General features: G+C 56.3%; 1 protein-coding gene across 4 annotated transcripts in view; it reads left to right on the forward strand.

Annotated features, from left to right (window-relative positions):
• The window catches only part of CHD6 (chromodomain helicase DNA binding protein 6), a 90808-nt gene extending 68593 nt beyond the window's left edge, over window positions 1-22215 (forward strand). For all 4 annotated transcript variants that reach the window (XM_054845814.1, XM_054845816.1, XM_054845813.1 and 1 more), the window contains 16 exons: window positions 1788-1947; window positions 2351-2440; window positions 3390-3493; window positions 4182-4311; window positions 4611-4671; window positions 5339-5396; window positions 6089-6308; window positions 8335-8543; window positions 9557-11119; window positions 11706-11854; window positions 12141-12347; window positions 13042-13488; window positions 14171-14362; window positions 16200-16319; window positions 17358-17462; window positions 19492-22215. In XM_054845814.1, the coding sequence (XP_054701789.1) occupies window positions 1788-1947; window positions 2351-2440; window positions 3390-3493; window positions 4182-4311; window positions 4611-4671; window positions 5339-5396; window positions 6089-6308; window positions 8335-8543; window positions 9557-11119; window positions 11706-11854; window positions 12141-12347; window positions 13042-13488; window positions 14171-14362; window positions 16200-16319; window positions 17358-17462; window positions 19492-20382 (4706 nt within the window). In that variant the 3' untranslated portion in view covers window positions 20383-22215. The remainder of the gene's footprint in view (window positions 1-1787; window positions 1948-2350; window positions 2441-3389; window positions 3494-4181; window positions 4312-4610; window positions 4672-5338; window positions 5397-6088; window positions 6309-8334; window positions 8544-9556; window positions 11120-11705; window positions 11855-12140; window positions 12348-13041; window positions 13489-14170; window positions 14363-16199; window positions 16320-17357; window positions 17463-19491) is intronic.
• The last annotated feature ends 4707 nt before the right edge of the window (window positions 22216-26922 follow it).

The following is a 26922-nucleotide window of genomic DNA, read 5'->3' on the forward strand; positions in this document are numbered from 1 at the left end:
CCCCGAGAGCATGCTGCATGCTGCTTGGTGCTTAAAACCTGACACCACCATTTCCTTCTGTCTGGAATTACCGACTGGCTTTACAATGTGAGGTCCGAGCACGTGGCCTTCAGTGTCTTCCTTAAGTTACTCCCATCACCTCCTACAACGTGAGCCACTCTGGCAGTGCTGCCTCCTGCCCTTGCTGCACAGCCCTGCCCAGGGCAGTGCTGGGACTGGACTCAAGAGCCCTGTGGGGAGCAGAGCAAGAGTAAGAAACAAACTGGCTGATATAAATGGGCTTGATTTAGATAATGCCAAGTAATGAATGTGCCATGGTTTCAGTGGAGGGTCAGGAATGCTTTAGAGCAAGAGCAGCACTAAAATTGAATATTAGCAGAGGGAAACAACCAGGAGCTTCTCCATCAGCTCTTCAGAGTGGCTTTTCCCACCTGTGAAACCTCCATGTGGTTTTGGCCAGAGGAACAACCGTCTACTCTAACCTCAGGAGCTGGAGGAGAGCAGAACCCTCCAGTGCGGAGCTGTGGCTCACCAGGGAGCCTGAGGTACCACTTGTGTTTGCGAGACACGCTCCAGGCCCCGCCGATGTGCAGAAAGCAACAGCAACCTCCAGCCCTTGCTAAGTGCGTTCCTTCTCAATCCCATATCTGCGTGACTGCGAGGGGCAAGCACAGCACGCGGGCAGCCCAGCTCAGAGCTCTGCTCTCATCCAGCCCCATCCTGCCTTACATCCTGGAAGAGGCCAAGCTGCTGAGGAAGCAGCGTTTGCCCAGAGTTCGTCAGGCCAAGTTGGTGCTGGGGACAAGAGCCCTGGTGCCACTGCAGGCCTCCAGCAGCCACCTGGGCTGGAGCCCTTGTCCTGTCGTGCACCTGCAAACTTTATGCAGGTGTTGAGCACATGACAAAGCTCTCTCTTCTTCTTTGGTGTTGCAAGACCAGACGGATGGGACAGGACTACTGGGGCACTTCTTTCCTCTTCGCACACATAGGCAGGAGAGCACATCTGCAGGACCCTGCCTCAGGAGCAGCTGCCCACGGAGGCAGCTCGTCCCTCTCGGAAGACTCCAAACAATAGTGACTCCACCAGGAGTTTTTTCCACGTTCTGCTGTGAATTCTCATCTTATTTCAAGGTTGAAAATGTGTTTAATTTTCAGCTCCAGCCACTGGATCTCATTTTATCTTTGTCAGCCAGATGGGACTGCGTTTCTTTTCCCTTTGGTTTCTTTGCCAAGTGTAAATGCCTCCTGCAGTGTCTGGTTCCCACGCAGCCCTCCTCCTGATGCACGGAACAGGAAACAACCCTTACAGATCAGATCGGTGGAATGGCCTTCTGGCCTTTGGTCATTTGGGAGCCTCTTGTCTGAACTCTTGTGCCAAATCACTGTGTTGTTCAGGAGGGTGAACTTCAGAGCTGGCTGTAGTGTCTAGGTAGGCTCTAAGAGCCGTGCCCAGGACCGAGGTCCCTTCTGTACCTCTGTGTGATATTTTTGTACATCAAGGGACCGTGTTATCCTTTGGGCTCAGCATCACATTGAGAACTCACAGCAATTCAGTTTCTGCGGTGATCCCCAAGTTTTTCTTGGAGATCGGGTCTCCCATGCATTTACCTCGTGTATTTTCCCCACCCTGGCTGCCTGACCTGCAGCCGGGAGCTTCGTACAGCCTCCTCCAGCTCCCTGGGTCTGCCGCCCTGCCTGGGCACCGCAGCACCAGAGCTGCCTTACGGCGGTACCTGGCCTGGCGCGCAGTGCCCATGGTGCTCACTGGCTGCCACTTGCTGTTACAGGCTTGTCAGCACCGGTGCCCAGAGGCAGGAAAGGGAAGAAGACAAAGAACCAGATGCTGCTTCCCGAGATAAAGAACGCGGACTGGCTGGCCACCTGCAACCCCGAGGTCGTCCTGCATGATGACAGCTACAAGAAGCACCTCAAACAGCACTGCAACAAGTGAGTGCAGGAGCCCGCGCCAGCTCGTGGAGACCGTGGGCTGAGGGTCTTTAGTGTGGGGAGCATGGGAGGGAGCTGCGAAGGGCTCACAGCCCACGCAGGATCACCATGCTCCGGCTGCTGGACTGCCCTCGGATGCTCCTCCAGCTAACGGGAGCCATGTCCTGAGCAGCAAACCTCCAGCCGTGGGGCCCCAGCAGGTCTCAGGGCTGGGCGCTGTGCCGCTTTGAGAAAGTGGGTCCTCCCATGTGGGGAAACATGGTGCCGAGCAGGTTTCCCTGGCCTTGCTAACCCTTGGAGCATCCCTCTGCAAATGCTCTGGCGAGGGCTGTTGGCCCAGGCCCTAGGCTGCATTTGAGCACCTGCGTGCTAGCGTGCGTTCCTCTCTGCTGCCCCGGGACAGGGTTCTGCTGCGGGTGCGAATGCTCTACTACCTGAAGGCTGAAGTGCTGGGGGAGGCCGCGGACAAAGCCTTCGAGGGGACCCCCGCCAGGTAGGGACCTTACGGCGAACCCTTGCGATGCTTCTCGGGAAGGTGGTGGCGGTGGTGCTCAAGCACTGCACAGCTCTCCGGCCCAGCCACGTCTGGGCTCCCCGCGGTTCCGGGCAAGTCAGACCCTGCGGTCAAATCCCCAGGTCTTGCTCAGGCAAAACTTAATCCTCAGCCGGCAGCTCTGCCTGCGCAGGGACCGTGGCTGTGGCAGCTCTGTTGAGGCAGCTCTGGGGCTGCAGCACCAGCCTGGGGGCGGTGAGGACACTCGGGGACACCCTGCAGCCTGCAGGAAAATGTCTCCACATGCTGCCTGACAAATTGACCTTCAGTCCAAAGTGGGAGCCCACAGAGACTGTGCCCGGTTCCCAGGGACCGTTGCTGTGGCCTGCAGTCCCTTCCCAGCACTGAGGACAAGGGGGCTGACACGCTCTGTTAAAGCCACTGAACCTGCCAGCTCCCGACCTTCCTGTGAAGACTCAGCTCTCGGTGCTTCAGAGAGAAGTCTGATATGCTGAGCTTCGTTTCCTAGAGCAGGGGCTGCTGCTTTCCCCAGCCCAGCTCCATCAGCATGAGTCTGTGCGGAGGGGATGTTGCAGCCCACCCACCAGACGTGCTGTTCTTTGGGGCTGGTAGGTTTGAAGTGGTTTCCCCCGAGAGATGCTGTTCAGACCAGATAGGATCTCCAGTCCTCTGGTGTGGTTGGGCGGGAGGGGAGAGGGGCTGTGCAGCCTCCCCATCTCTGGAGAATGAGGATGGGGAAGGTTGCGGCGCAGCCAAGGCTCCAGCTCTCTGACCCCAGGGAGATGTGCACGCCAGGCCAGCCTTTTGTTCATTAGCCGTCCCCCAGCCAGCGAGTGATGGCTCCTGTCTGCCCCTGCCCAGCAGTGCCCAGTGTGCTCCAGTGTCTGGTGAGGCTGGGAGAGGGGCATTCGTACCTTGTCTGCCACAGGGAGCTGGACGTGCTGCTGCCAGACATTGACTACGTGGAGATCCCAGTGGACTGGTGGAACGCTGAAGCTGATAAATCCCTGCTCATCGGCGTCTTCAAGCACGGTGTGTACCCAGCTTCTCTGGTGGGTGCCGGTGCGTCAGAGTACCCCTGGCCAGAGCTCTGGGTACCCCTGGCCGGAGGGGACATTCTGTCAGTGAGAAGGGGCAGACCCACGGCCATGCACCATGGCCACACAGGGCCAAGGCAGCTCTCCCCAAGCGCTGGCAGCTGCGGTGCTGCCGGCTCGTTGGGGTGGTGGGGCTGGCACACTGCACTGCCCAGGGTGGCCGTACCCAGTCTTGTGGCAGACTCCTGGTTTGCCAGGAGCAGCATGCTGTTGCCATGTGAGGGCAAGGAGGAAGGCACAGAGCCCCTTCTGGCATCCCCAGCCTTGTCCTGAAGTCCCACTGTGGCTTCCAGGAGCCACGGGGCTGTTTGCTCCCAGCTGCAGCCTGCTGCGGGTGCTGTGCACAGCTCTCTGGGCGCTGAGCTGCCTACTGGGCAGGGCTGCCTGGTGGGATGGAAAGGCTGACCTTTCTCTTTGCCTGCTGCTGAGGGGCTACAGAGCAATTAGCAGCTTTTGGGAAAGTATTCTGAATTTGGGGGGGCGAGAATTGCTCTCACAGCAGCTCAGACAGCAAGAGCTGGGTGGGGAGCTGTGTCCTACTGAGCAGGAGGTTCGCCTGAACCAGGCTCAGGCCTGACTTTGTGCCGTCTTTCTCCTTTTTGATGGCCCGTGGCGGTTGGCAGGTTACGAGAGGTACAATGCCATGCGGGCGGACCCGGCACTGTGCTTTCTGGAGAAGGTGGGCATGCCGGACGAGAAGCTGCTCTCCGCGGAGCAGGGCGTCAGCGATGGGGCCCAGGATGCTGCCGAAAGGTGGGCAGGGGATGGAGCCAAGCTCTCGGGGGCTGTCTGGCTCACTCCTGGGGGCCATGTTAGCAGTGGGGCAGCGCTGTGGGGTGCGCTGTGCACAGGGAGGAGGAAGGAAGCAGACTGTGCGACTGAGCACAGCGGGCAGGGGGGAAGGCAGGAGGGAAGGCAGAGGGGAGCTGGCTCCCCAGTACGAGGCAGAGGGATGGCATGAGCGCCAATTCTCCGCTCCTGCCTGCCGATGGCTGGAACAGCCGAGGGAGCTGTGCTGCCACTGCTGGGGATTAATTTGCTCTCTTACCCAGGGGCAGCATGGACAAGGAAGAGAGCGGTGGAGAAAAGCTGGAGGGGCTGCCAAAGCAGGAGGTGAGTGGGATTCATGGTGATCGATGCACTTCTGTTGCTGCCAGGCCTGCCCTCCCGCCCTGTGCTGCAGGTTTGGCTCCATCAGCTCTGCTGCAGGGCACCAGGGAACCAGCGCTGCCGGTGACCCTGCTCTGTGCCGGCTTTGCCATGCCATGCACCTGCCCCACACTGTCTGCATCGCCTCTGCTTGCTGGAGCACAGCTTCTGCTGCTGCCTCTGTGCGTTTCCTGCGGACATGGGCAGCATCCGCCTCATGGGGAGCTGACGGGGACTGAGGGCTGGGGACGGCCAGGGGTGCTGGCTCTCACACTTGGCTTCAGAAACCACGCGGGGCCCTGGCAAAGGAGTTGGGGGCATCCCAAAAGGAAAGGCTCTGGGGGAGAGGAAGAGCAGTGAATGAGGCAGCACGGGAGGGTGCAGGGTTTGTTTGAGCCGTGGAGGCTGTCGCTGCAGTGGACCCAAAATGGACAGCGCTGCCCCTCTGAGCTGTCCCCTCCCCTGTGCGTGCTGCTCCCTGTGTGGAGGGCAGCCAGTGACTGCAGCCCGAGGGCATGGGGCATGGGCCCTGTCTGCCCTGCCACCCGTACCCTGCCAGGGCGGGTGGGCTGCAGGTACCGGGGACTCTGTGCGGGGCTGGAGAGCCCTCCCTGATGGTTTCCTTCTGCAGGACGTCGTGGCTGCTGGGGCGGGCGAAGCCAGTGAGAAGCGGGACGAGGCAGCGGCAGGTGAGGCTGTATCTCCCGCAGCGCGGTATGTGGCTTCCCAGGGTCCGGCACGGCACAGCCAGAGCCGGAGCGCTGAGGCAGGCACTGCTGGGTGGAGGCACACGCTGCTGGGCTGGGGGGATGCGCTGCTCTGTGTTAGCGGGTGAGGTAGCTTAACCTGGGCAGGCTCCTGTCGGGGACCCTCCCGTGCAGTCACATGTGACCCAGCGACAGGCCCTGTGGCAGGGCGGACAGGGTCCCGAAAAAGAGTGTTTCCAGCCAAAGCCAGCCAGGGGTGACTAGAAGCTGTTAGCCTGCCCGTGTCCATGTGGTTGCCTGCATGAGATGAGCGTGCAGGGTCTCTGCAGTGGGCAGTGCTGGCAGATGCCATGGGCTGGCTGGCCCCGCTGCTGAGCAGGGAGCTGCAGTCCTCTCCCATGCATGGCCTGGCCCAGAGCCATCATTCCTACCCCAGTCTCTGCCTCTGGGCTCTCTCTGAGGGTAGCTCAGACATGGTGAGGCTGTGAACCAGCAGCTTTTGGGGTGCGGAGGCCCAGGGATGGTCACCACAGTCCCCCCTCATGACTGTGATCCCTGGTGTCCCCCGCGGGAGGGGGAAGGTGGGAGGGAGCTCTCTGAGCTGGATGGAGGGACGCGGGAACCTGTGGCTTTGAGCGTGCATTAAATACTAATGTCCTTGCTGATGTTTGAAGCCCAGGATGGCTCCGACTCAGACAGATCCTGCTGGCCTGTCTCATCTGCCCTCACAGCCAGACTGCGGAGGCTCGTCACCGTCTACCAGCGCTGCAACCGCAAAGAGCTGCCTCCCCGCGCCGAGATGCTGGTGCCTGGTAACCATGGATACTGGCTGCAGGACGAGATGTTCAGGAGAGCCTCTGAGATGGACTCGGTGAACAAAGAAATGCAGAAAAGGTAATGCAGCAGAGGGTCCTTTCCGAAGCTGATTTAGGCCAGTTGAAATCCTTGTCCCCCCGGGTTTACCCAGGTAAATGTCACCACGGCTGTTCGCGCAGGCAGCTGCCCACGTGACGGTGGCACGTGGGTCCTGGCTGGGCAGGGAACGCTGCTGCCAGCCATGAGGGAGCCTTGTGGTGCCCAGCCAGCCCGGCCAGGTGCAGCCTCCACTGAGGTTTGCGAGTAGCAGCTGGCAACACAGTGAAAGGAAGGAAGGGGACAGTTCTTCAGGGTCAAATCCAGCGTCTGCTGAGCCAGGGATCACCCCCAGCGCCAGCAGAGCGGGTGCTGCTGGGCAGTGGTGTGCACTTGGGACACCCCGTGGGTGAGGGGTGACGGATGAGCGCTGCGCAGCCCACACGTGTAGCCTTTCCCACCCTCGCAGCTCACACCGCTGCGTTGGCCTCCTGCTCTTGGCCTCTGGAGCGCAATGGTGGCATGTCCTGGGTGCGGTGTCCTCCCTTTTTGTTTGCATCCCAGTAAGCGGAAGGATGGCGGGACCATCCCGGCACCCTGAGTGGCTCTCTGCAGAAACCGAGGAGGGTGTGCAGCAGGGCGATGCTGCCTCCATCGCTGCCAGTCCCCACGCGCAGCACCGGGACTTCCTGAGTGGTCAACAGTCCTCGGCGGCTCTGTCTCCTGTGCTGCCCTGCCCTCTCTGGTCACGGCCTCCTTGTATGGAAGCCCACTGATCTTCCCTCCCCCCTTCCTCTGGACCTCTTCCAGTTGTACTGTCTCCTCTTCAAGGTGGGGGCATCAGTGGTTGTGCTGTGGCCACCACAGCAGCCTGGTATTTCCTTCTCTTTAATTCTGTGGGCTTTTTTTTGGGGAGGTCTCCTTACAGCAGTGTCCTAGGCAGTTTCCCACCAGCCTTCAGTTTGAGGCCTTTCACCAAACTGCCTGTTGGGCTCCTTGATTTGGATTACTGATTTTTTGGTCAGCTTTTTTCTTGTTATTCTTCTTTTTGGAATGAAATATCACTGCAGAGGGCTCACGCAGGGGTGCAGGAGTGGAAATGCTGGTCTAGGTGTACTTTGGTCAGTTGGGGAGTGCTGTGGGTGCTGTCACCCTGTCTGCTCTCCCTTGACTTGTCCCAGCTGCTTGCTGGTGCTGGCCCAGAGCTGCAGTTCAGAGGAGCTGAGATTTGACTTTAAGCTTTTTTCAGCCCACAGCACTCACCTTTCTCTGCCGTGACCTGCTCCTGCGCTTGCCCCGCAGTTTGCACCCTGCTCTGTTCTCCATGGCCTGTTTCTCTGCGCTCTGTTTGCCCAGGGCTGTATTTGCCCAGGACACTCTTTGCCGTCTCTGTCCTGGATTGTTCCTTGGAGCAATCCCCACGAGGTGAAAGCTCAGAGGGTCCAAGCCAGAGTGAAAGTTGTGCTCTGAGAGTGTTGTAACTGAAACCCCCCATCACCACGGCTGCTTTCCCTCAGTGGGAGGAGGTGACACCCACCCCTGGCACCCAGGAGTCCACAGGAGTCAGCAGGGTGGATGGTGTTTGTTACTGGGACCCTTACAGCAACAAACCCGAGTTCCGGTTTCCCTCTGGAAGAGGCTGGATGAGAGCTGTGTCTGCAGGACCTTCTTTTCTAATTCCTGGTACATAGAGTTGGGCTTTCCATGGAGGTGACGAGACAACTCGATGTGGCAGGAAGCGAGTCGGTGAGATAGGTTTGTGCCTCCAGAGAAGCTGTTGGAGCTTGCGCCCTGTCGGCAGCACAGCCAGGAGCTGCACTTAGTGCTTTTTCAAACAGCCAAGAGTGTTTTTTCAACAGTGAGCCAAGAGCCCGCGGCCCGTGGCCTTCACTCCTCCTCACTCTGCACCGTAAGGCAGAGGATCTTGGGATGTGGTGGTCTCCCCCGTGTGCTCCTCCTGGCAGTTACTGGTGGGCAGTAACTGGGTAGTCCTCTCTGCCTGGTGCCTTTCCCGTGCTGGGACCAGAACGTGTCTCAGTGGTGTTCGTGTCTCCTCCCTGCCCCACAGGTGGACCAGGAGGGAGCAGGCAGATTTCTACCGCACTGTCTCCTCCTTTGGGGTTATCTATGACCAGGAGAAAAAGATCTTTGACTGGGCCCAGTTCCGAGCCATCTCTCGACTGGAGAAGAAGACAGATGAGAGCCTGGAGAAGTACTTCTACAGCTTCGTGGCCATGTGCAAGAATGTCTGTGGTCTCCCACTGTGGAAAGAGGACGGTGAGTGGAAATTGCCTGGCCTATGGCAGGGGTAACAGTAGGTCCATGTAGCCATAGGTCAGAAATGTTCCCACTGCTCTCATGGAGCGGGAAAGCAAGGGAGGAGTTTCAGGGACAGCTGGAGGCAGCGAGACGCCAGGCAGGCTGTGGGCTGGCAGAAGCCACGTGCATTTCTGGCTGCCTTGTCACCACCATGTACCACCTCCCAGCACAACAGGAAGGTAGGGCAGCCCTGCGGGCTCCAGTCCCTGCCCTCACAGGTCTCATGGAGCCCTCCCATGAAATCACCACCAATTTTATCCAAGACAGCTACCTCTAGATGTGAGGGAGTAGAGAAGCAGCAGGTCACTCCTCCTCCACACTGGGGCTGGGGGTTGTTTGGGCAATCTGTATTGCTGCTTTCCATCCGAGCATCTCTGCTGGCACTGGACAGAGTCTGCACAGTGCCCGTGCCGTGGCGTAGCTGACTAGGGAGCTCTGGTGCCGGGTAAAGGGAGTCTGAACCCACCGCAGGAGGCTTGGGAAGCCTGGCCAACACACAGCGCATCCCAGAGTGCCCTGCAGAGCCCCAGTGCATTGACACCATGCAGGACATGGCAGATGAAAAGCTGCTTGGGGGCTGTTTAAGCACAAAGCGATTTGCTTCTAACAGCAGCAGAAAGGATTTTGTCTCAGACGTGTGAGGAGGTCTGGTCTCAGGCGCAGTTCCTTGGATGCGTGTGTTAATGCCTTAGGTAGGTGTTCCTCATCAGAAGAGCTGCACAAGTTGAGGGACTCCCTTCCCTGAGGACCTCTTGAAGGGCTACCAGAGGCTCAGACCCCAGGGAGCCGCTCCACCGGCAGCTCCCACACTGCTGGCGGTGATGGAGCAGAGCTCAGACAAGACTCCGAATTCCTCTGCAGCCAAGTGCTGCTCTTGGTCCAGACTTAAGACTTGCCTTGCTCATCACCGCCTCCAAGTGACTCTCATCAATCTGTATAACGAGCCCTTGGCTTTTCTGTCCCTGCTGTAGGTCCCCCAGACCCTGACATCTACGTGGAGCCCATCACGGAGGAACGTGCTGCCAGAACCCTCTACCGTATCGAGCTTCTGCGAAAGGTGCGCGAGCAGGTGCTCAAGTGTCCGCAGCTCCACGAGCGGCTCAAGCTGTGCCGGCCAAGCCTCTACCTGCCGGTGTGGTGGGAGTGTGGCAAACATGATCGGGACCTGCTGATCGGCACCGCCAAGCATGGCCTGAATCGCACTGACTACTACATCATGAATGACCCCCAGCTGTCTTTTTTAGATGCATACAGGAACTATGCCCAGCATAAAAGAACGGGGCTCCCAGGCCCAGAAACCCTGTGCTGCCTTTACCAGACTAACTCCAAACTCTACAGTTCCCCTCTCTACAGCCAGGTGGACCGGACCTGCGAATCCCTGGAGAACGAAGCCGAGAGTCAGATCAAGCTAGAAACCATAGACAGCACTATGTCCCAGGCTGGGGGCAGTCCGCCGGATGCAAACTGTGAAACATTCATGTCTAAAGTCCGGGACATCATTTCCAGTAACTACGATGAGAGCTCTCTGCCGGACTCGTTGGTGTGCATGATGTATGATGAGAAGGCCTGTAACAGTGAGCAAAGCTCCCTTGCCCGAGACAGCCCAAGTTGCACAGATGTTGGAAGCAGCGTTGCTAAACTCTCCGAGGGCAAACTAGAGGGAGATGAGGATCCGTCCAGCTGCGATGCAGATGCCATGAGAGAGACTCCCTTCCTAGAGGGTTTGCAGGTGGGCTGTGACCGAACGGACAGTCGGAACGAGGAAGCTGAGCCTTCGCCTTCTACCCCTGAAAGCGACCCTTCGCGGAGCGCCCCAGCAGAGCTCTGCGAAGCCTTGCAGCAGAAGGGAGACCTCACCAGACCTGCGCCAGTTCTGCCTGAGCACGGTGCCATGGAAGGGGTCTTAAGCGTGGGGCTCTACAGTCCCGCTCTTCATAACTATGAAATAAAGGTTCCTCCTGAGCAGAGGTTCATCAGTCTGCTGCAGGAGAAGGGGATGGAGGCAAAGTCAGGGCCAAGTCAGAGCCACAGCGAGGAAGATGAGGAGGAAGAAGAGGACGATGATAACTCTGAGGCAGCAGCAGATGTTGTGGAAGGCTTGAGTGGTCCCAGGACCAGGGCCGGTTGTGACCCCGAGGCCAGTGAACGGGGGGGCGAGGAGCAGAGCTCTGGCCTCCCCACACCCGAGGACACTTGCCCAGAAGATGTGAATGGCGAGAGAGAGTCCCTGGGGCTGGGGACACCCGAAGGGCTGGGGGAGCCCGGGCCAGAGGGCAGGGAGGACCGTGGCGTGGATGAGGAGAGCACCCTGCAGCACTCACCGGGCCAGGCTCAGAGCCAGGTTTTCAGCCTGCCTGCGCCTCTGCTGGGGGCCCCAGGGGCAGAGCCCCCCTGTGCCGGGGGGGAGGCCTGGGGCCGTGGGGCTGAGGGGCAGACAGGCTGCAGAGTCACCCTGCACCCTGAGCCCCAGGGGGTGAAGCAAGAAGAGTGTGAGAACAGAGAAGAGGAGAAAGCCAGCAGCAGCCAGAGTCAAGGTACGGTCCTGGGAGCTCCCGCTGGTCGACAGTCACCTCTGGCTGGGGTGGGAGGGACCTGCAGAGACAAAGCCTTGGGGCTGCCGAGCCCCCAGAGCGGCCTCCCCTCTGCAGGATTGGGGTCCCTCTAGCTGATGTGATTGGGGGACAAAGGGTTGGTGGCTGCATTTGCCAGCAGAGCTGGCCAGGACCCTGCACCCCAAGCCCCAGCAGCCCTTCTGTCATGAGCTGCCCATGGAACACAGGGCGTCCTTCCCTTCCTGGCACAGGGTGCTGCCCGGCGAGCAGCTCCTTTGGGAAAGGCATGTGCCCTCCTCCTCCCCACCCGGGCTATGGGCATGGTCAGGAATGGGGGCCACTGCAATACAAGCCCCCCAGACAGCCCAGGGGAGCGCAGGCCCTTCCTGAGCAGCGTGGGGCGCCTGCCGTGTCCCAGGGCTGCTGCGTTTCTTGGTGGCTGGCTGGGGAATGGGACCCTTGCGGAGCAGCTGGGTGCTGGGGTGGGAAGCTGTGAGGAGTTGCTCCCGCCTCGATAGGGCGAGAGAGGCAGGGCGGTGATGGGCTCCGTTCTCTGTCGCTTTCTCAGACGGTCCAGAGAAGTACCTGGAGGAAGAGAGCAAGAGTTCTGCTTCTGTCCTGCCCGGGGAGATCGATGACCTTCAGGATGCCCGGGCACCGACCATAGCCCAGCTGCTGCAGGAGAAGACACTTTACTCCTTCTCTGAGTGGCCTAAGGTGAGTTCAGAATGAACACTGTTTGCATTACAAATGTCACTGCGTAGTCCTGACCAGCAGTGGCTGACACAGCCCCAGCTCGGCCTCCTGGTCCTCCGCACACAGCTCCCCACGGATGCTCCAGTGGGGTTCTCTTCCCAAGCACCCGTGCCGAGGACACGCCTGCCCCAGAGCAGTCCTCCGCCGAGCTGAGGTCACCAGGGCTGGGTTTGTCTTTAATCCTGAGACGACAAACACGAGTCAGTCATTTGAGTCCCAGCCTGCAACTGTCCGATTCCGTTTGCAGGACCGTGTGATCATCAACCGCATTGACAACATCTGCCATGCCATCCTGAAGGGCAAGTGGCCTTCCTCCAGCCAGCAGTTTGAGACACAAAGCCTGCTGACGGCTCCAGTGGTAGCCAGCAATGCCGGCAGCAGGAACAGCTTTGCCGAATCAGAAGCCGCCGATCCCAGCTTCAATAACGGGGTGTTAATCTCACAGGTACAAAAGGTGAGGGGGGCCCCTGGGCAGGGACAGGCTCGGGACTCTGGGCTGAAGCATTGCCCAGAAGTGCTCAGGAGCTGCCCAAGCGGGGCATGGGTTTTCAGTGCCTCTTGGTGCCACTCGTGGTGTATAGCACACGGCTAAAGCCACTCGGTGCCCTGCACTGAGGGCTCCTGCTGAGCTCCCCGTGCCCTAAGCCCCCGCCAGCCCTGCTCCCCTCCTGGGAAGGTGGCTGTTCTGCCACCGCCGCACAGCTCCTGCGGCTGTAGTGGTGCTTCCAGAGTCAGTGCTGGAGCAGCTGGCGTGGTCAGGGGGAAAAGGGGACGTCGCCTTGGTGTCCCAAAGGGAAGGGTGCAGGAGAGGGCACTGTCCCATCAGTCACCAGCTCTCTCTCATCTCCTCTCGCTATTGGACACAGCGCAGAGACAGAAGCTGCTGGCCTGGGACCCCAGCCCGGCTGCACACCGGCTGGCAGAGCACCCAGGGTTATAGCACCTTGGGAGATCAAAGTGTGAGGATGCTCCTGCACCATCCCCACACAGGGAAAGAGAGGTGTGACGTTCCCAGGGAAAGGGCATCCTTCAGGGCTCCTGCGGAGAGGCAGAAGAGCCTGACCGTTAGCTGAGTGATCGTTTGAAGACCTGTGGTCCCTGGGCAGTGCGCGAGCAGCCGTAACCCTCTCCGTGGCTTTGATACACAGGAAGGTTTCCTGACCCCTGCCTTTGCAAAGGACGAGCGGAAGCACAGACGGCCCTATGAATTCGAGATGGAGAGAGACGCCAAACAGCGGAGCTTGGAGCAGCTAGCAGCAACCCATGTTCATCCCCCCATCATGCTGAATGGCTGGCGAGACGCGGCGGTGGACTTGTCCAGAGCCTCTGATGGGTCCCCGGGGAACTCCTCTCCTTTCCCCCTGAACACAAACATGCCCAAGCTGGGGACCGTGAACACCCTCCAGGGCTCCCTGGGCATGGACTTGTCTGGCATCCTCCAGGCAGGGTTAATCCATCCTGTCACGGGACAAATTGTAAACGGCAGCCTCCGAAGAGACGATGCTGCCATGAGGAGGAGACGGGGCAGGAGAAAAAATGTAGAAGGGATGGACCTCATCTTCTTGAAGGAGAGGCCTCTTCCAACCAGGCTGCAGGTGGGTTGATGCTCCCCTCTTTCACATGGCCCCAGTGGAGTCAGCACGAATTGTCTCAGGGTCCAGCTCTCCCCTACAAGCTCTACTGCCCCGACAAAGCAGGACCTCCTCCAGGACAGCTCAGCTTGTGCTGGAGCAGGCAGGAGCAGAGAGTACTCCAGGGAGGAAGGGAAGTTTTCCCTCTGGCTTGCAGCGCTCTGCCTGGAGCGTTTGAGTCCTGCTAAGCATTATCAAAAGCAGCTGTCCCACCTCAGGGGGTGTCTAGGGTTAGAGAACATGAGGAAAGGTCCTTGACTGCATCGGAGCTGTGGCCAAGAGCCTGCTGCACCCTTTCTCCTCCCCTGAGATCCACTCAAAGAGCGGGGCTCTGGGAGCAAGACCAGTCCCTGTAGACTACTTGTAGGAGTGATCTGGGGGAAGGTGGTCCTCCTGGTGATGAGGGTGTTTCCAGATGAGTTCAGAAGCATGTCCCAGCTCTCTGCCCTCCATGCCACCAGTGCTGGGGATGGAGGGGGAGCATAATGCAGTGGTGGGTGGTGATGTAAGGAACAGGCACTGCGAGTATGTGGATTCATCTGTGTGATGGGAACAGATGACCTGCTTTGGGAGCTCTGCTTATCTGGGTGCGCGTGCATCACCACGTGCTGCTGACAGGCTCTCCCTGCTCCTCCCTTCACGTCAGGATGTGCAGGAAGACCAGCCACAGCCCCCCCAGACCAGTCCCCTCCCTGATGGGCCGGTTGCTGCTACCTCAACTCCACAGCCAGTCCCAGCTGCGGGCAGCCAGGCAGAGAAGGCTGTCCCAAATAAGAGTCTCCTCGACTGGCTCCGTCAGCAGTCCGACTACACACTCGACGTTCCCGGCTTTGGCACAGTAAGGGTGGCCTTCGGTGGCGCGTGCGCACATGTGTGTGTGAGAATGTGTGTGTCTGCCTTGTGTGTTGCCCTGCATATCAGGTTTTCTGTGGTTGCTCTCGAGTTCAGGGCTTCCACGAAGTATCTGCAAATGCAGCTTTTCTCCCTGTACCGTGGCTTGTGGGGTTCATCAGGGCTGTTTGGGAGGTTCATCACACGTCTGGAGGTGGGCCACGGTACAGCAGCGAAAGGCACTTGCTGAGGTGCGTCCTCCTGCCCCAAGATCTGTTCTTCAGCTCCAGTGCCTCCGTCTGCCCCATGCAGAATTAGTCCAATGTCTTCCAGAAGCACCAGGGATGGGGAGAGAAATGGGAAAAGGGATTTGGGATGCTCAAGGTCCGTCTGTGTTGCTCCTTTTCACCTACAAGCTTTCCTTGGGGTCATTTTGGGCAGTGCTGTTTTATTAAATAAGGTTCCCAGGCAAGAGGAAACCTCCTCGCTTTAAAAACTGGATGGGAGCGGCTGTGTTGCAGGCTGCAAAGGCTGCGGTTGCGTGGCCGCGGGCGCTGTCAGAAAGCAGAGTGGCAGAGGGTGGGGTGCAGAGTCTGATTCTTCTTGCCGTCTCATAAGCACCCACCTCTCGGTTTCGCAGGTTGGTTTGCTCCCGGTTTCAGCTTATTTAGCCTATTAGCCCGTGTGGTAGGCAGAGCACAGGCTGTAAAACAGAGTAGGAAGAAATGTGGTGTTATACATAAAAGACTGTGCATCTTGGTCCTGGAGGTTTTGTGCCTGAGGCTGGGATTCCCTGGAGCCTGGAGTACAGGCAAGCCATTAGTGTTTTGGAGCTCGTTAGAGATGAGAGATGAGGAGCCCAGCGTTTGCTGGGGCAGGATGGCCCCTGCTTTCCAGAGTCCAGAGACACGTGCAGCTCTGTGCCCGAGGCCGGACTCCCAGGAGCGCTGCCAGGAGCAGTCACACGGTGGAGCAGGAGTGGAGGTGCCTTCCCACTCCTTTCCATCGCTCTTGCCTCCCATGGGGGCTAACTGGAACTCGTCCAGTCTGGCCGTGCCGCTGGTGAACCTCTTGCTCCTGGCAAGCCCGCAGTGCCCTGGGCCAGCCCAGCAGGACCTCCCATGGCAGGTGGCAGGGCGGGCGGCCTCTCTCTGGGTGGGATGGCACCTTGGGGTGCTGCAGCAGCGCAGCTTCTTGAAGGACAGACCAAGCGCAGGGTCTTCTCTTTGACTCTCAGGAATCAGAGCCTGCAGTAGTTGGTCGTCATGCTACATCCCTGCGGGCACACCGGTGCCGGGACTCGGTGCCCGCAGCGGGTGTGCGACAACTCAGCCGTAGCTCTGCAGGTTGCGATCCTGAAGGGCTCTGAGCCCCAAGCAGCATGGTGCAGCAGCTCTGCGGTGGGAACAGCTGAAACGGGAGCGAAAACACAGCCCAGATGAGCTGGCGAGAAGTGGGTAGCTGTGTCAGACTGACACGAGATGGCACACGCAGACCTGTTCTCTCCTTTTTTCCTACTTGTAGGTAGCGCCCCGTTTACAGACGCGCGTGTACGAATCGGCAGCGGGTTATAGCTTTAGGATTGGAGGGGAAGTAGAAAGGGCTGGAGCGGTCTAAGTGGGGTACACTGAAAACCCCTTTATACCTACAAAAATCAATCGTGCTCATTCGAGAGCCGGCCCTGTGGCAGAGACCAGCTTGTGCCACTCGCGCCGCTCCCGCCCAAGTCCGCAGGACCCTCTGTCCCTCAGGAGCTCATCTGTGCCGCTCTCCTGCAGGGCTTCTAGCCATCCAGGCTCATTAAGCCATCTAGTCTCATTAATGTTGTCTTGTTTGCACTCCAGAGTTTTTCAGACAAGCCCAAGCAGAGGAGGCAGCGCTGCAAGGACCCCAGCAAATTGGACATTAACTCACTCACGGGAGAGGAGCGGGTGCCTGTGGTACATAAGGGTACCGGACGGCGGGTAAGCGAAGGCCTGTTCTGTGCTCTGCCCTCGGTGTCTTGAAATGCTTGGCAGGCCCCGAGCTCACCTGGGGGAGATTTAATCCAGAGAAGCCTATGGCTGGGACAAAAGTCCGGAACACGGCACTGATCTGCACTATTCGTGTGTGCCCGAGGGGACACAGACCTGCGAAATGAGTGACTTTCTGTGTGAAGCAAGGGAAGTCTGAGTGTTCCCCCTTGCCAGGATACACAGACAATGGCAAAGGGATTCAGCCTTTGGCTTTAAAGCCACCGTCCGCACAGCCCTGGCTGGTGCTTCCCGTTCCAGATTTGATTGTTCCCCTTGAATTCACTGCAATATGCCACAAATTGTAATATTGCAGATAGCTTTGGTTTGTTCCTCCTTATGAGGCGCAGGCAGAGCATGCCGATACCCATCCAGGTGCAGGGCATGCGGGAAGCGGAGGGTTTGAAGGGCTTTGTCTTGTTACAGAGCAAGAAGCATGGATTTACTGGTCTGCGGTTTAATCTCCAGTGCACTGATGTTCACCTCTGTGAATGAGAAGGGACGTTCAGGGATACTTCCCACCCAAATTCAGCTCTTAAATGCACCCAGAACTGCACTGGGTCAGAAGGCGATGTGACATTTATCATGCCTAAAACCAAAACTAAAGAGCGAGGCAGAAAGAGGCTGTTCCGGCCACATCCGTGTTTCCCTCTGTTACACCCACGATGGCCGTTGGAGACCTGGGTGAATTGGTGGGTTTGTCCAGTTCTGAGCTTGGCTTTTACAGAAGCTCTATCCCCATCGCTTGTTCACGGGGAGGGCGATGGGACGGGCCACAGAGGCTGAATTTGCCTTTTCCTCCCTGAACCGTGTGTCTGGAGGCAGCAGGCGCATACCGAGTCCCACAAAGACGTGTAGCCAGGGAAGAGTCTCTGCCCCGGCCAAATTGCGGCCCAAAGCAAGGAGCTAGGGGAATCGTAATCGTGTTTCTTGTATTATTTTACATAACTCTTTCTGCAATAGAGGTCATCCTTCTGCTGTGTTTTATAGTTAGGGGGAGCCACGGCACCAGCATTGAAGGAATTGCCAAGGTGGCTTGATGCAAACTTGGAGTATGCTGTTGCAGCTGACTGGGCTGACATTGTTAAGCTTTCAGTAAGTTAGAGCTTTTGGAGAAATCTGTATCATGTCATTTTTTCTTTCCCCTCCCCATCCCACAACCTTTCTCCAGTGAGGATCCGGGAGCTGCGAGGCAGGAGCTTGGCTGCGCGCGCGGGAGGGGACGGCTGCCGGGACGGCAGCGCCGGGAGCGCTCGGTGGCAGAGAGGGAGGTTGGGCGCGCACCACAGCTCAGCGGCGAGGCCAGGGGAAGGAGAGAGGGGGGTCGGCGCCCTGGGAACGGGGCTCAGCAGCTCAGGGAGACTGTCCAGAAAGCCTCGGGATGCTTAGAAGTAGCGGGGGCAAGAGAAATGCCCCGGGAGCGGTAATCCACCTCAGGTGCTGGACGGCAGGGAGCGGACAAAACGCATTCTCACGGGTCAAATTTTCAAAAATACCCTCAGCCGAGGCTTTTCATCAGCTCCTGCAGACTCTGCCTGTGCAGCCCTGGGCCCGCTAAAGGCCCCGCAGGTCGCCATTCCTGAAGGCTCCGACACCGGCAGGGAGAGGGGCAGGACGGAGCCTCGCCTCGCCGCGTTCATCCACCCTGTCGCCACGCCAGCCCCTGCCCCGGCGCGTGGCACAGCCTGCGCAGGAGCAGCGCTCTCCCCTCCGGCACACGGGCGCTGCCAGATCAGCCCTGCGGCCTGGCCTTACCCAGACTTCTCCCTACGGTCCCTCTCGCCCGCGCCCAGTTTTTGTGGCTGTGGTGGTTTGTGTGACGCCTTTGCAGGGGCCTGCAGGGGGGAATCAATTGGCCTAGAGGTTTGTACTGCTCTCAAATTTGCTTTTAATTAGTGCTGGAGATTTGGCATGGTCTGTCCTGCTCCCCAGGAAAACAGCTCCCCGTCCGGGCTGGCGTCAGCGCCCCATCCGGGTGGCCAGCGCCCGTGCGAACTCGCAGCTCTTCCTTCCCTTCGTTTGCGGGGGAATGTCTCTGTGCCGGTAGGAATAGCTGTGAGCCTGGCCAGCGCCCCGGGCACCCGCTCACGCGCCCCGGTTCGGCGGCTGCATGCCCGTTAGCATTCGCACCCCCGAGCCCCATCAGCACTTTGCTTTTGGCGAGTGCGCATCCGTCCTGGCACGTGCATGCGGAGGGACGTCTGGCTGCTCCGGGCGCTTGGGCAGGCGGGAGCGTGGGGTCAGCTGCCCCGCGGAGCCCCGGCGCAGAGCCCCGTGTGCCAGCGGGAGCAGAGCAGGAGATCCTCCCTCTTGGGGCAGTAGCTGTGCTGTCCAGGCTGCCGGGTCGGTTGATGCAGGTTTCTGCACTGCAGGTGCCCATAGGAAATGCTTTTCCTACCTCAATCTATTGGAAACGGTTCAAAGAGCAGCGATATTGAGACTCAAGGGAGCCACAAAGGGAAATGTTTAAATGTCCGTGATGAGGATGCTGAAAAATGGAGTTTTAAGCTGCGCTATGGATGCCCCCCGCACTGCTCTGTGTAGCTGGACAGTCTCGCCCAGTCATGGCCGCTGGGTTCTGGTCCCATATCTCAATGCTCGGAAGAACCTTCCTGGCGTCTCGGCAAAGCTCTGACCGGGAGCTCCTCAGACAGCATGCCCACTCCTTGTGTGTCATCCCATGCAGCTTTGCTGTCCTGCAGAGCATTGAAAATTTGGCCCTTCCCATCTAAAAGACAGGATTTTTCACCCGTTGCTGGAGCCACCGTTGAAGCTGGGAAGGGAGCTGAGCTGGCGTCTGACACAGAGCTGCCTCGGTGCTTCTCGCGTTGCGAGCAGCCGACGCTGAGGGCTCAGGTGAAAATGCAGGGTGAAAACGTGCTTCCGCCTTTCCTCCCTGCGCACTTTGACGCTGCAGCATCACGCCAGGGCAGAGTGAGGGTGTTTTGCACTCAGCAGCATCCCTTGGGGAAAAGTTGTGCGTACCTCTCAAATTCCATATCATGTAGGCAAATAGTCCTGTGCTGACACCATCTGGGACGCAGATGCGAGCACAGAGCCCCCCGATTCCTTTGATGCAGTAATAACTGTCAGGTGTTTTCTGTTGTGTGTGTTTTGTTTTCAGGGCTACTTACCGGAGAGCAAATTCAATCGCATCCTAACCGAGCCTGTGCTCCGAGACGCGGGGCCGCGCCGGAGGGGGAGAAGGCCCCGAAGCGAACTCATTAAAGGCCCCGGCATTGTAGCAGATTCTTCTTCTGGAATGGGACCATTGTTCATGAACGGACTGATTGCTGGGATGGATCTAGTAGGACTTCAGAACATGAGAAACATGCAAGGGATCCCTCTGACCGGGCTGGTGGGGTTTCCTGCTGGGTTTGCAGCAGTGCCCGCCGGCGAGGACGTGAAAAGCACCCTGAGTATGTTGCCCATGATGCTGCCGGGCATGGCTACCGTACCGCAGATGTTTGGCGTTGGAGGACTTCTCAACCCCCCCATGACAACTACTTGTACTGCGACTGCTCCAACTTCGCTAACAAGCACAACGAAAAGTGGTACAGCCAGCGCAGAGAAAGCTGCTGAGGATAAACAGAGTAGCCAGGACGTGAAAAAAGAAACTCTCTCGGAAGATAAGCCCGGTCCTAGTTCGTTTTCTAATCAGACAGAATCTGCAATAACTACCAGTAGTCCTGTAGCTTTTAACCCGTTCCTTATCCCAGGGATGTCTCCTGGACTGATCTATCCCTCAATGTTCCTTTCCCCCGGCATCGGCATGGCGCTGCCCGGCATACAGCAAACCAGGCACTCGGAGGCAGCGAACCTGGAAAGCCAGAAGCGGAAGAGAAAGAAAGCGAAAGGGGAATCGGCAAACCCAGAGCCAGAAACTGTCTCGCTGCCAGAAAAAGAAGCTGCGAACAGTCAAAACTGTACAGAGCAAACACCGCCTTTGTCGGCAGAGAAAGAGCAGGACGGACCAGCAGCGGAGGAGCGCGAAGCGGCTCGCGATACCAATTAGAACTTTTGTTTCATTGAAAAAAAAAACACAAAACAATTGTGGCTTGTGAGTTTCTTATCCCATAAACTCTTTGTTACTTACCCTCCCGCCCCGCTCCGCCTTCATAAACCTGTGTTTCCATGAGTAATATTATCTACCTAATTCCCTGTCAGAAAAAACTCTGGTGACATACTACATGTTAATAGTTGCAGGGTCTTGCCACTTTATTAGATAAACAGTGTTGTCTAGCTAGTATGGGAGGCACCGAATTCTCGTTCTGTTTTTCCAGTCGTTCATCCCAGCCGACGATAGCAAATCCAGTACTCAGTCACCCCCCCAAATTGCTCACTCCTTTGAGAAGAAAAAGCAGCAAAAAAAAAAAAAAACAAACGAGCAAAAGAAAAGTCTTTACCTCTTGGTCTACACGCAGACAAGGGTATCTCTGTCTACAGCGACACTGAACGAAAAAGCCTGTATTTGGGGGTAAAAAGCACAGCTATAGTAAGTGCTAATGTGTATTTTTGATTTAAAATATTTCCCTATTTTATCATGGTTACTAGAATAGTAGTATAGACAGAAGTATATAACTAATGATTGAAAATGCATATATTCATTTCTTTGAAAGGAAAAAGCATAACTGGTAGTGATATAATTTCTTCACCACCCCCACCTCAAAGGTTTGCAGACAAACTGCAGCGAGTGAAAAATATGACGTAGACATTCTTTTATATTTTTTTAAAACCAAAGTTTGGTTTTATGTTACGTGGCGTTTAGTTGCCCTTTCCTCGATAGTTACAAGAACTTTTCAGCTTGAGCTGGAAAGGTTTTGCACATCTTGCATGCCTTTTGGGATTACTGTACCTGTAGCTACCAGTTTCTTCATCATTCTGCTAGTCTTCAGTTCTCTACGGCGTTAGTTCTCATCTATGGCATTACAAGTGCTGTAAAGGTATTTTTTTTCCAGCCGTGAACAGGCCACACTGATTTTACTGCTCTTATATGAACACTGAGGCTTTTTGAGTTTTTACGTTTTCCACTCCTCGCCCCAGACGCGACGTCCCTTTGGCAGAGCAGGCGACAGCCGCGGGCCAGCTTTCCTCTCGGGCGGTCCTCTGAGAAGGACCCGAGAGACTTGCAGAGCTCGAGTTTCTTCTTTTCTAGCGTTAGACTGTGAAGAGATGACCTTGGCTTCTTCTTTCCATTCCGTTTGCTGTTGAACAGTATTTCCGAGTCCCACCCCCTCGGCAAATGATTTCGACGTCCGCGGTTTAAACGGCCGGGTTTTAATGCCGTCAGCCCCCCGCAGCCCCGGGTACCGAGACTCCTCGCAGGCAACTCCTCCGAGTTCTCCTTCCCCTCACTCCTTGTTCGCTTTTTCTTTCACTTGGGCTTGTTCTTATTTGCAGCTCATGGTTTGAGACTTGAAATAAACCCAGGGTGGTGCAGCAGTGAGATACCAGGCAGGCTGGTGAGGGAGTTGGGAGCGTGCTAGTAATCGGTTTCACATCTGGTTGTCACAATTTACTGTATTTTTTACTTATTTTCTGTTACAGTTTTTGCTAATTTATCAGATGGTCCAAATGTTTTGACATAACTATTTCAGTTTGCATTATTTATTTATGATGCTTTTTGTCATTGTCTTTTATACATTTGGGATTATAAATTATGTACATGTTAAAATTAGCATCTCAAAGAAGTCTGTTACCCATGGTCTAAAAAGTATTTGGTTTCTACTTTCATGGAATTTATTCCCAGTTTACTGGATTGGATGATTTTTTTTTTTTTTTAAAGTATGTAACCAATCATAATGCAACCCCCCCTCCCCGATAATTAAATGTGTTCTATTTAATAACATCCTTGTAGCATAGATACTGTATCACTATCGACAGATTTCTTAGAAATGCTGCTATCTCTATTTAACTAACATTTTGTTCAGTTTTGCCTCCAGTGGAAGCAGAAAGGGTTTTTTCAGCTGTTAAATCCAAAATCAATATAATTTATTTATGTAAAAAAAAAAAATCACGATTGATATATTTTTGAACCTTTTAAGTACTAACTTTCTTTTTATTCAGTAGAAGAACATGTACTTGCCCTAAATCCTTAAAATACAAATGCTATAAAACTTCATATATCTTCAAAGCCTTACTGTGAATGGATACGGAAATCTCTTCAGAGTCCATTTCTTGTTACGGGATGGTTTTTCCAGGGTTACGTGCGTAAGGAACAGGGTTTAAAGTGAAATTTATTTAATTAGCCAGCATGCTCTATACCTTGTTCTTCCTTATCAGACATGTATGCTACGTCTCTGGGTGTTTAGGCTTCTCTTTGACTGCTACTTTGTGACCCTTTTGCAACCCGATATACTCTGTGGATTATTTAGACTGTAAGGCGTAAGTGGCTTCTTCTTTTCCATCATATCCACAACAAATGCCAAATTTTCACTGGTTTTCATGGCTACTCACACAAACATACATTCTTCACCAAATGTGCTAACAAAATAAACTGTCTGTGCTCTTGAACATGGATAAAAAGAAAAAGATTTAAAAGTCAGATTTTTATTTTTTTAATTTAGTGACTAGATGATGCTTATCTTTCAAACTTGGCAGAGCCTTGCTACAGATGTATATAATTTTTTTCAGCAAATATATGTGAATGTTTAATTCACCTGACTCAGTGATAAACGTTACTTGCCTTTTTGTCAGCTTGAATCCCTTGAGAAGCTGTCGAACCCAGCGGACTTCTCCCTTCTCTAGGGTCGGCTCTTCCTGCACCGTGAGATGTGCATTACCCTGGGGAAGGGCTGTGGCGGCTGGCTCAGCCTTTCTTGCCCCGGGAGGACGGTACCGGGCTGAACCCCGCTGCGGCCGGCAGCTCTTTCACCCCGCGCCGGGTGGGTTAACTCGCCGTGCCGGGTGGGTTAACCTGCCATCCTGCGTTGCAAGATGACCGGAGCAGCCCAGGCTCCATGGGCAGTTTAGGCCCCGTGGGCAGTTTAAGCTCCGCAGGCAGTTTAAGCTCTGCAGGCAGTTTAAGAAGCTCCGCAGGCAGTTTAAGCTCCACGGGCAGTTTAAGCTCTGACGGTTTGCAGGGGCTCTCTGCTGACTCCCTTCATCCGTAGGACGGTAGAAGCCGGGAGACCTGTTGTGACACCCCCCCGTACCAGTTACGGTCCTGTGCCCTCAGGCGGCACCTCCCCGCAGAAGAGGGGTTTGGTTCCTCTAAGCGAGACATTAAGCGCCTCCATCTAAGCCGTGTAAAATGCGAGTAGGGGCCAAATAAATGCTTGTCGTAAGTCACAATGTAAGGATCATGTGCTTTAGAAAAGTAGGTATTCAGTTTTTTCAGATGAATAAACAGATGCATAGGAAAAGCTAATTTCTTTAAGGTCCAGGAAAAAAAGAGTTTTTGCTTGTTCCCCCTGTGCTTCCATAAACACCTTGTCCTGGCTCGTTGTTGCTGCATTTATTTGGGGGGAGAAACAGGAAAGCACGGGGCAGGAGAGGCATCAGCTATCGCTTGGACAGGGGCAGAAGAGGCAAAGCGATGGTGTGAACTATGAATTTCCAGTTCCTGAGTCTCCCTTTAAATTCTGGCTCCGCACGGATGCTGCAGCCTTCCACCCCGGCAGTGTTACTGCAGCGTCTTTGCTGGAAGGGTCTGCAGAAGCCGGGCAGCCCTTGGTACCTGGAGAAGCTTCCGTGCTGGCATTTACGCTGTGAAGCTGGCCATGGGGTGCTCTGTCTCGTCAGCTGAGGTGTGTTTGTCACCTTCCGGTAAGAAGTGAGCGGACGTGGTCGTAGAGGACGGGGCACGGGTGGGCGCAGCTCCCGCTTTGGGTTTTGTTTGCGGGATACGGGTGTGAAACACCCTGGAGCTGCTCATCTCTGCTCTCCTGTCCCTGCCCGGTGGCCGCCTGGTGGGACACGGAGCAGAGCAGTGCCACCACACGTTTAGACAGGAGCTTTCATTCTCTGCATGGGCACGGAAGGGTGGTTAACCATTTCCCTCAGCACCGAACTACGGCTGGGTGAGCGTTACCTGTCCCACGGGTGGGCAAACGTCGTGGCTCTGGTGTCTTGACAGGGTTCCAAGCAGGGATTTCGGGTCCCAAATCTCAGCTACAGTGAGCAGAGGGCAACTCCTCCAATGGCATTTGCGTTGTATTGAATAAAACTTGAGCTTTTCAGTGCGTTTGTATTTTCCACCTCTTTGGGAGCCACTGCAGCTCCAGGGCTGTGGAGCACAGGCCGAGTCACAGGGCACCGCTACTTCTCATCACTTTACAACTTCAAAGCAATATCGAGCGCTTCACCGAACGGGTGAAGGCGCTGTTGGTGGTCCCCGAATGCTTCGCTCCACGCATGCCAGCACACAGCAGCCCACAGTCGCCGGCCGGCCAGGATGGCACGGTGCTTGGCCACGGGTGCTGGGCAACTGGGCAGCGCTGCCAGGCGAGGAGCTGGCGCAGCGGCCGGTGGGCAGCCGCTCTGGAAAGTTAGTGGAAAGAAATGCAGCTTCTCTCTCGTCCCCCCTCCCAGCTCTCTGCACAGCGTGCCCTTTGCAGCTTGGGTGCTGGGCCGGGAGCATCATCCCCGGCCTGCTGCGGCTTTTGGGGCGTGCGCGGTGTCACGGCTGTCGTGGTTTAACCCGGTAAAACACCCACGCACCCAGTGGGGTGGGGGAGAGAATTGAAAAGAAAAAGGTAAAACTTGTGGTCGAGATAAAGACAGTTTAATAGGACAAACAAAAAAAGGTAGATAATAATTACAATAATAATATATACAAACCAAGTGATGCACAGCACAATTCCTCACCACCCAGAGCTGATGCTCAGCTAATCCCTGAGCCACGCTGCCTCTCAGCCCACCCCCAGTTCTATACGGAGCATGACCCATATGGTATGGGATATCCCTGTGGGCAGTGGGGTCAGCTCTCCTGGCTGTGTCCCCTCCCAGCTCCCTGGGCACCCCCCGCCGTCCGTTGGCAGGGCAGGGTGAGAAGCTGAAAAGTCCCTGACTGCCGGGCAACAACTAAAAGTATCGGTGTGTTACCAACATTGTTCTCATCCCAAATCCAACAGCCGGCACTACACCTGCCGACAGGAATAGAATTAACTCTATCCCTGCCCAAACCAGGACAGCGGTGCACCCAGGGGTGGCTCGAGGCCATCGGTGCGGTGCTGAGGCAGCACCAATTCCTGGAGAATCCAGATTTCACCTCAAAAGGCATAAAACAATGCCAGACCTCCAGCCCAGTAGAAAATCAGTCCCACTGCCTTGCCTCGCCTCGTTAGCCCTCCAGTGCCATTTTAACTAGAGGACCGGCTGCGGTCGGCACCGTCACCGGGCTCCCGTTTGCCAGCGCTCCGGATGGGGATGTGATGTCACTGGTTTATTCAATCCCAGTCTCGCTGAGAGCATTGGCTCCTGCAAGCCCAGCACCAGCCCTCGCGGGGTTCAGGAGACAGCAGCGGGCGAGCAGCCGCGGGGAGCAGGAGCAGCAGCGGGTGCTCTGCAGCGGGGTCTGCTCATCAGCCTCGGCTCCTGCCACGCGTTTGGCTGTTACAGTTCTCAGCTGGATATGCTGTAGAGAAAGGAGACATTTTACAGCCTGTACCGTTTAGAAAGACAAAATAAATTTTTAAAGGAAAACCCCACAGTGACTGACTTTTTTTTTTTTTTTTCCCCCAGAGAAAGGGCAGAGATTTCTAATCGAGGAACAGATGCACAAAAAGCAAAGCTCAGGTGCCTCTGAGGAAGGCACATCTTGGTTCCGGAAGGAATAAATACGACTGTAGGACTCTGACTGCACAGCCTAATTATCAGCAATTAAACGCATTTCCTGGCTTTGCGCGGCAGTCAGCTTTCCTTGCTCTTACAGCAAAACTTTTCACAAACACATTTAGGCGTCGGATTAGAGCTGGCTTTTAGGGGAAGCACCACTTTGGAAAGCATGGAGCTGAGCTGATTCTCCGTGAGGGACGGGCTCCCCCAGCCCGTGGCTCCCCACCAAACGGTCCCTGGGCTTTGCAAAAGGACATTTTAACAGCAATTATCTGAGCACGTGTAGGACCGTAACTCAGGGCAGGTCAGAAGCTGCTGCATGAGCGGGGGCCACCGGGGCTGCGTTCCTGCAGCTGCTCATGGACACTGAGCATCACGTCGTTCAGGGTACCGATGAGCAGGGTGGGGGGTTCATCCCCCAGCCACAAAGCTGGGCTTGCTCCGGGCTTGCTCCGGGCTTGCTCCATGTTTTCTCAGTGCCACAACCTTCCAGCCGCACAGCCCAGGCAGAGCACCTGTAGCAGCAGCAGCCAACTCAAAACAACGAACCGTGCGATGGTGGTTCGCTGGCCTCCAGCATCTGTGGGTTTGCAGCCGCATCGCCCATCTCTACCCGCGCTGCAGGCTCCGGGTCACGCCAACCCCTCCCAGGGGCTCCAGGAGCTGCCCCTGCCCACGGGGACGGCCGGTGCCCACACCCACAGGTGCGTTAACACCAGTGGGCCCTGCCTAATCCAGTCAAGTCGGCCTCCGAATGTCCCCCGTGAACTAAATCGGA

The sequence above is a fragment of the Grus americana genome, chromosome 17 (assembly GCF_028858705.1).
Source record: "Grus americana isolate bGruAme1 chromosome 17, bGruAme1.mat, whole genome shotgun sequence".
Classification (NCBI taxonomy): Eukaryota; Metazoa; Chordata; class Aves; order Gruiformes; family Gruidae; genus Grus; species Grus americana.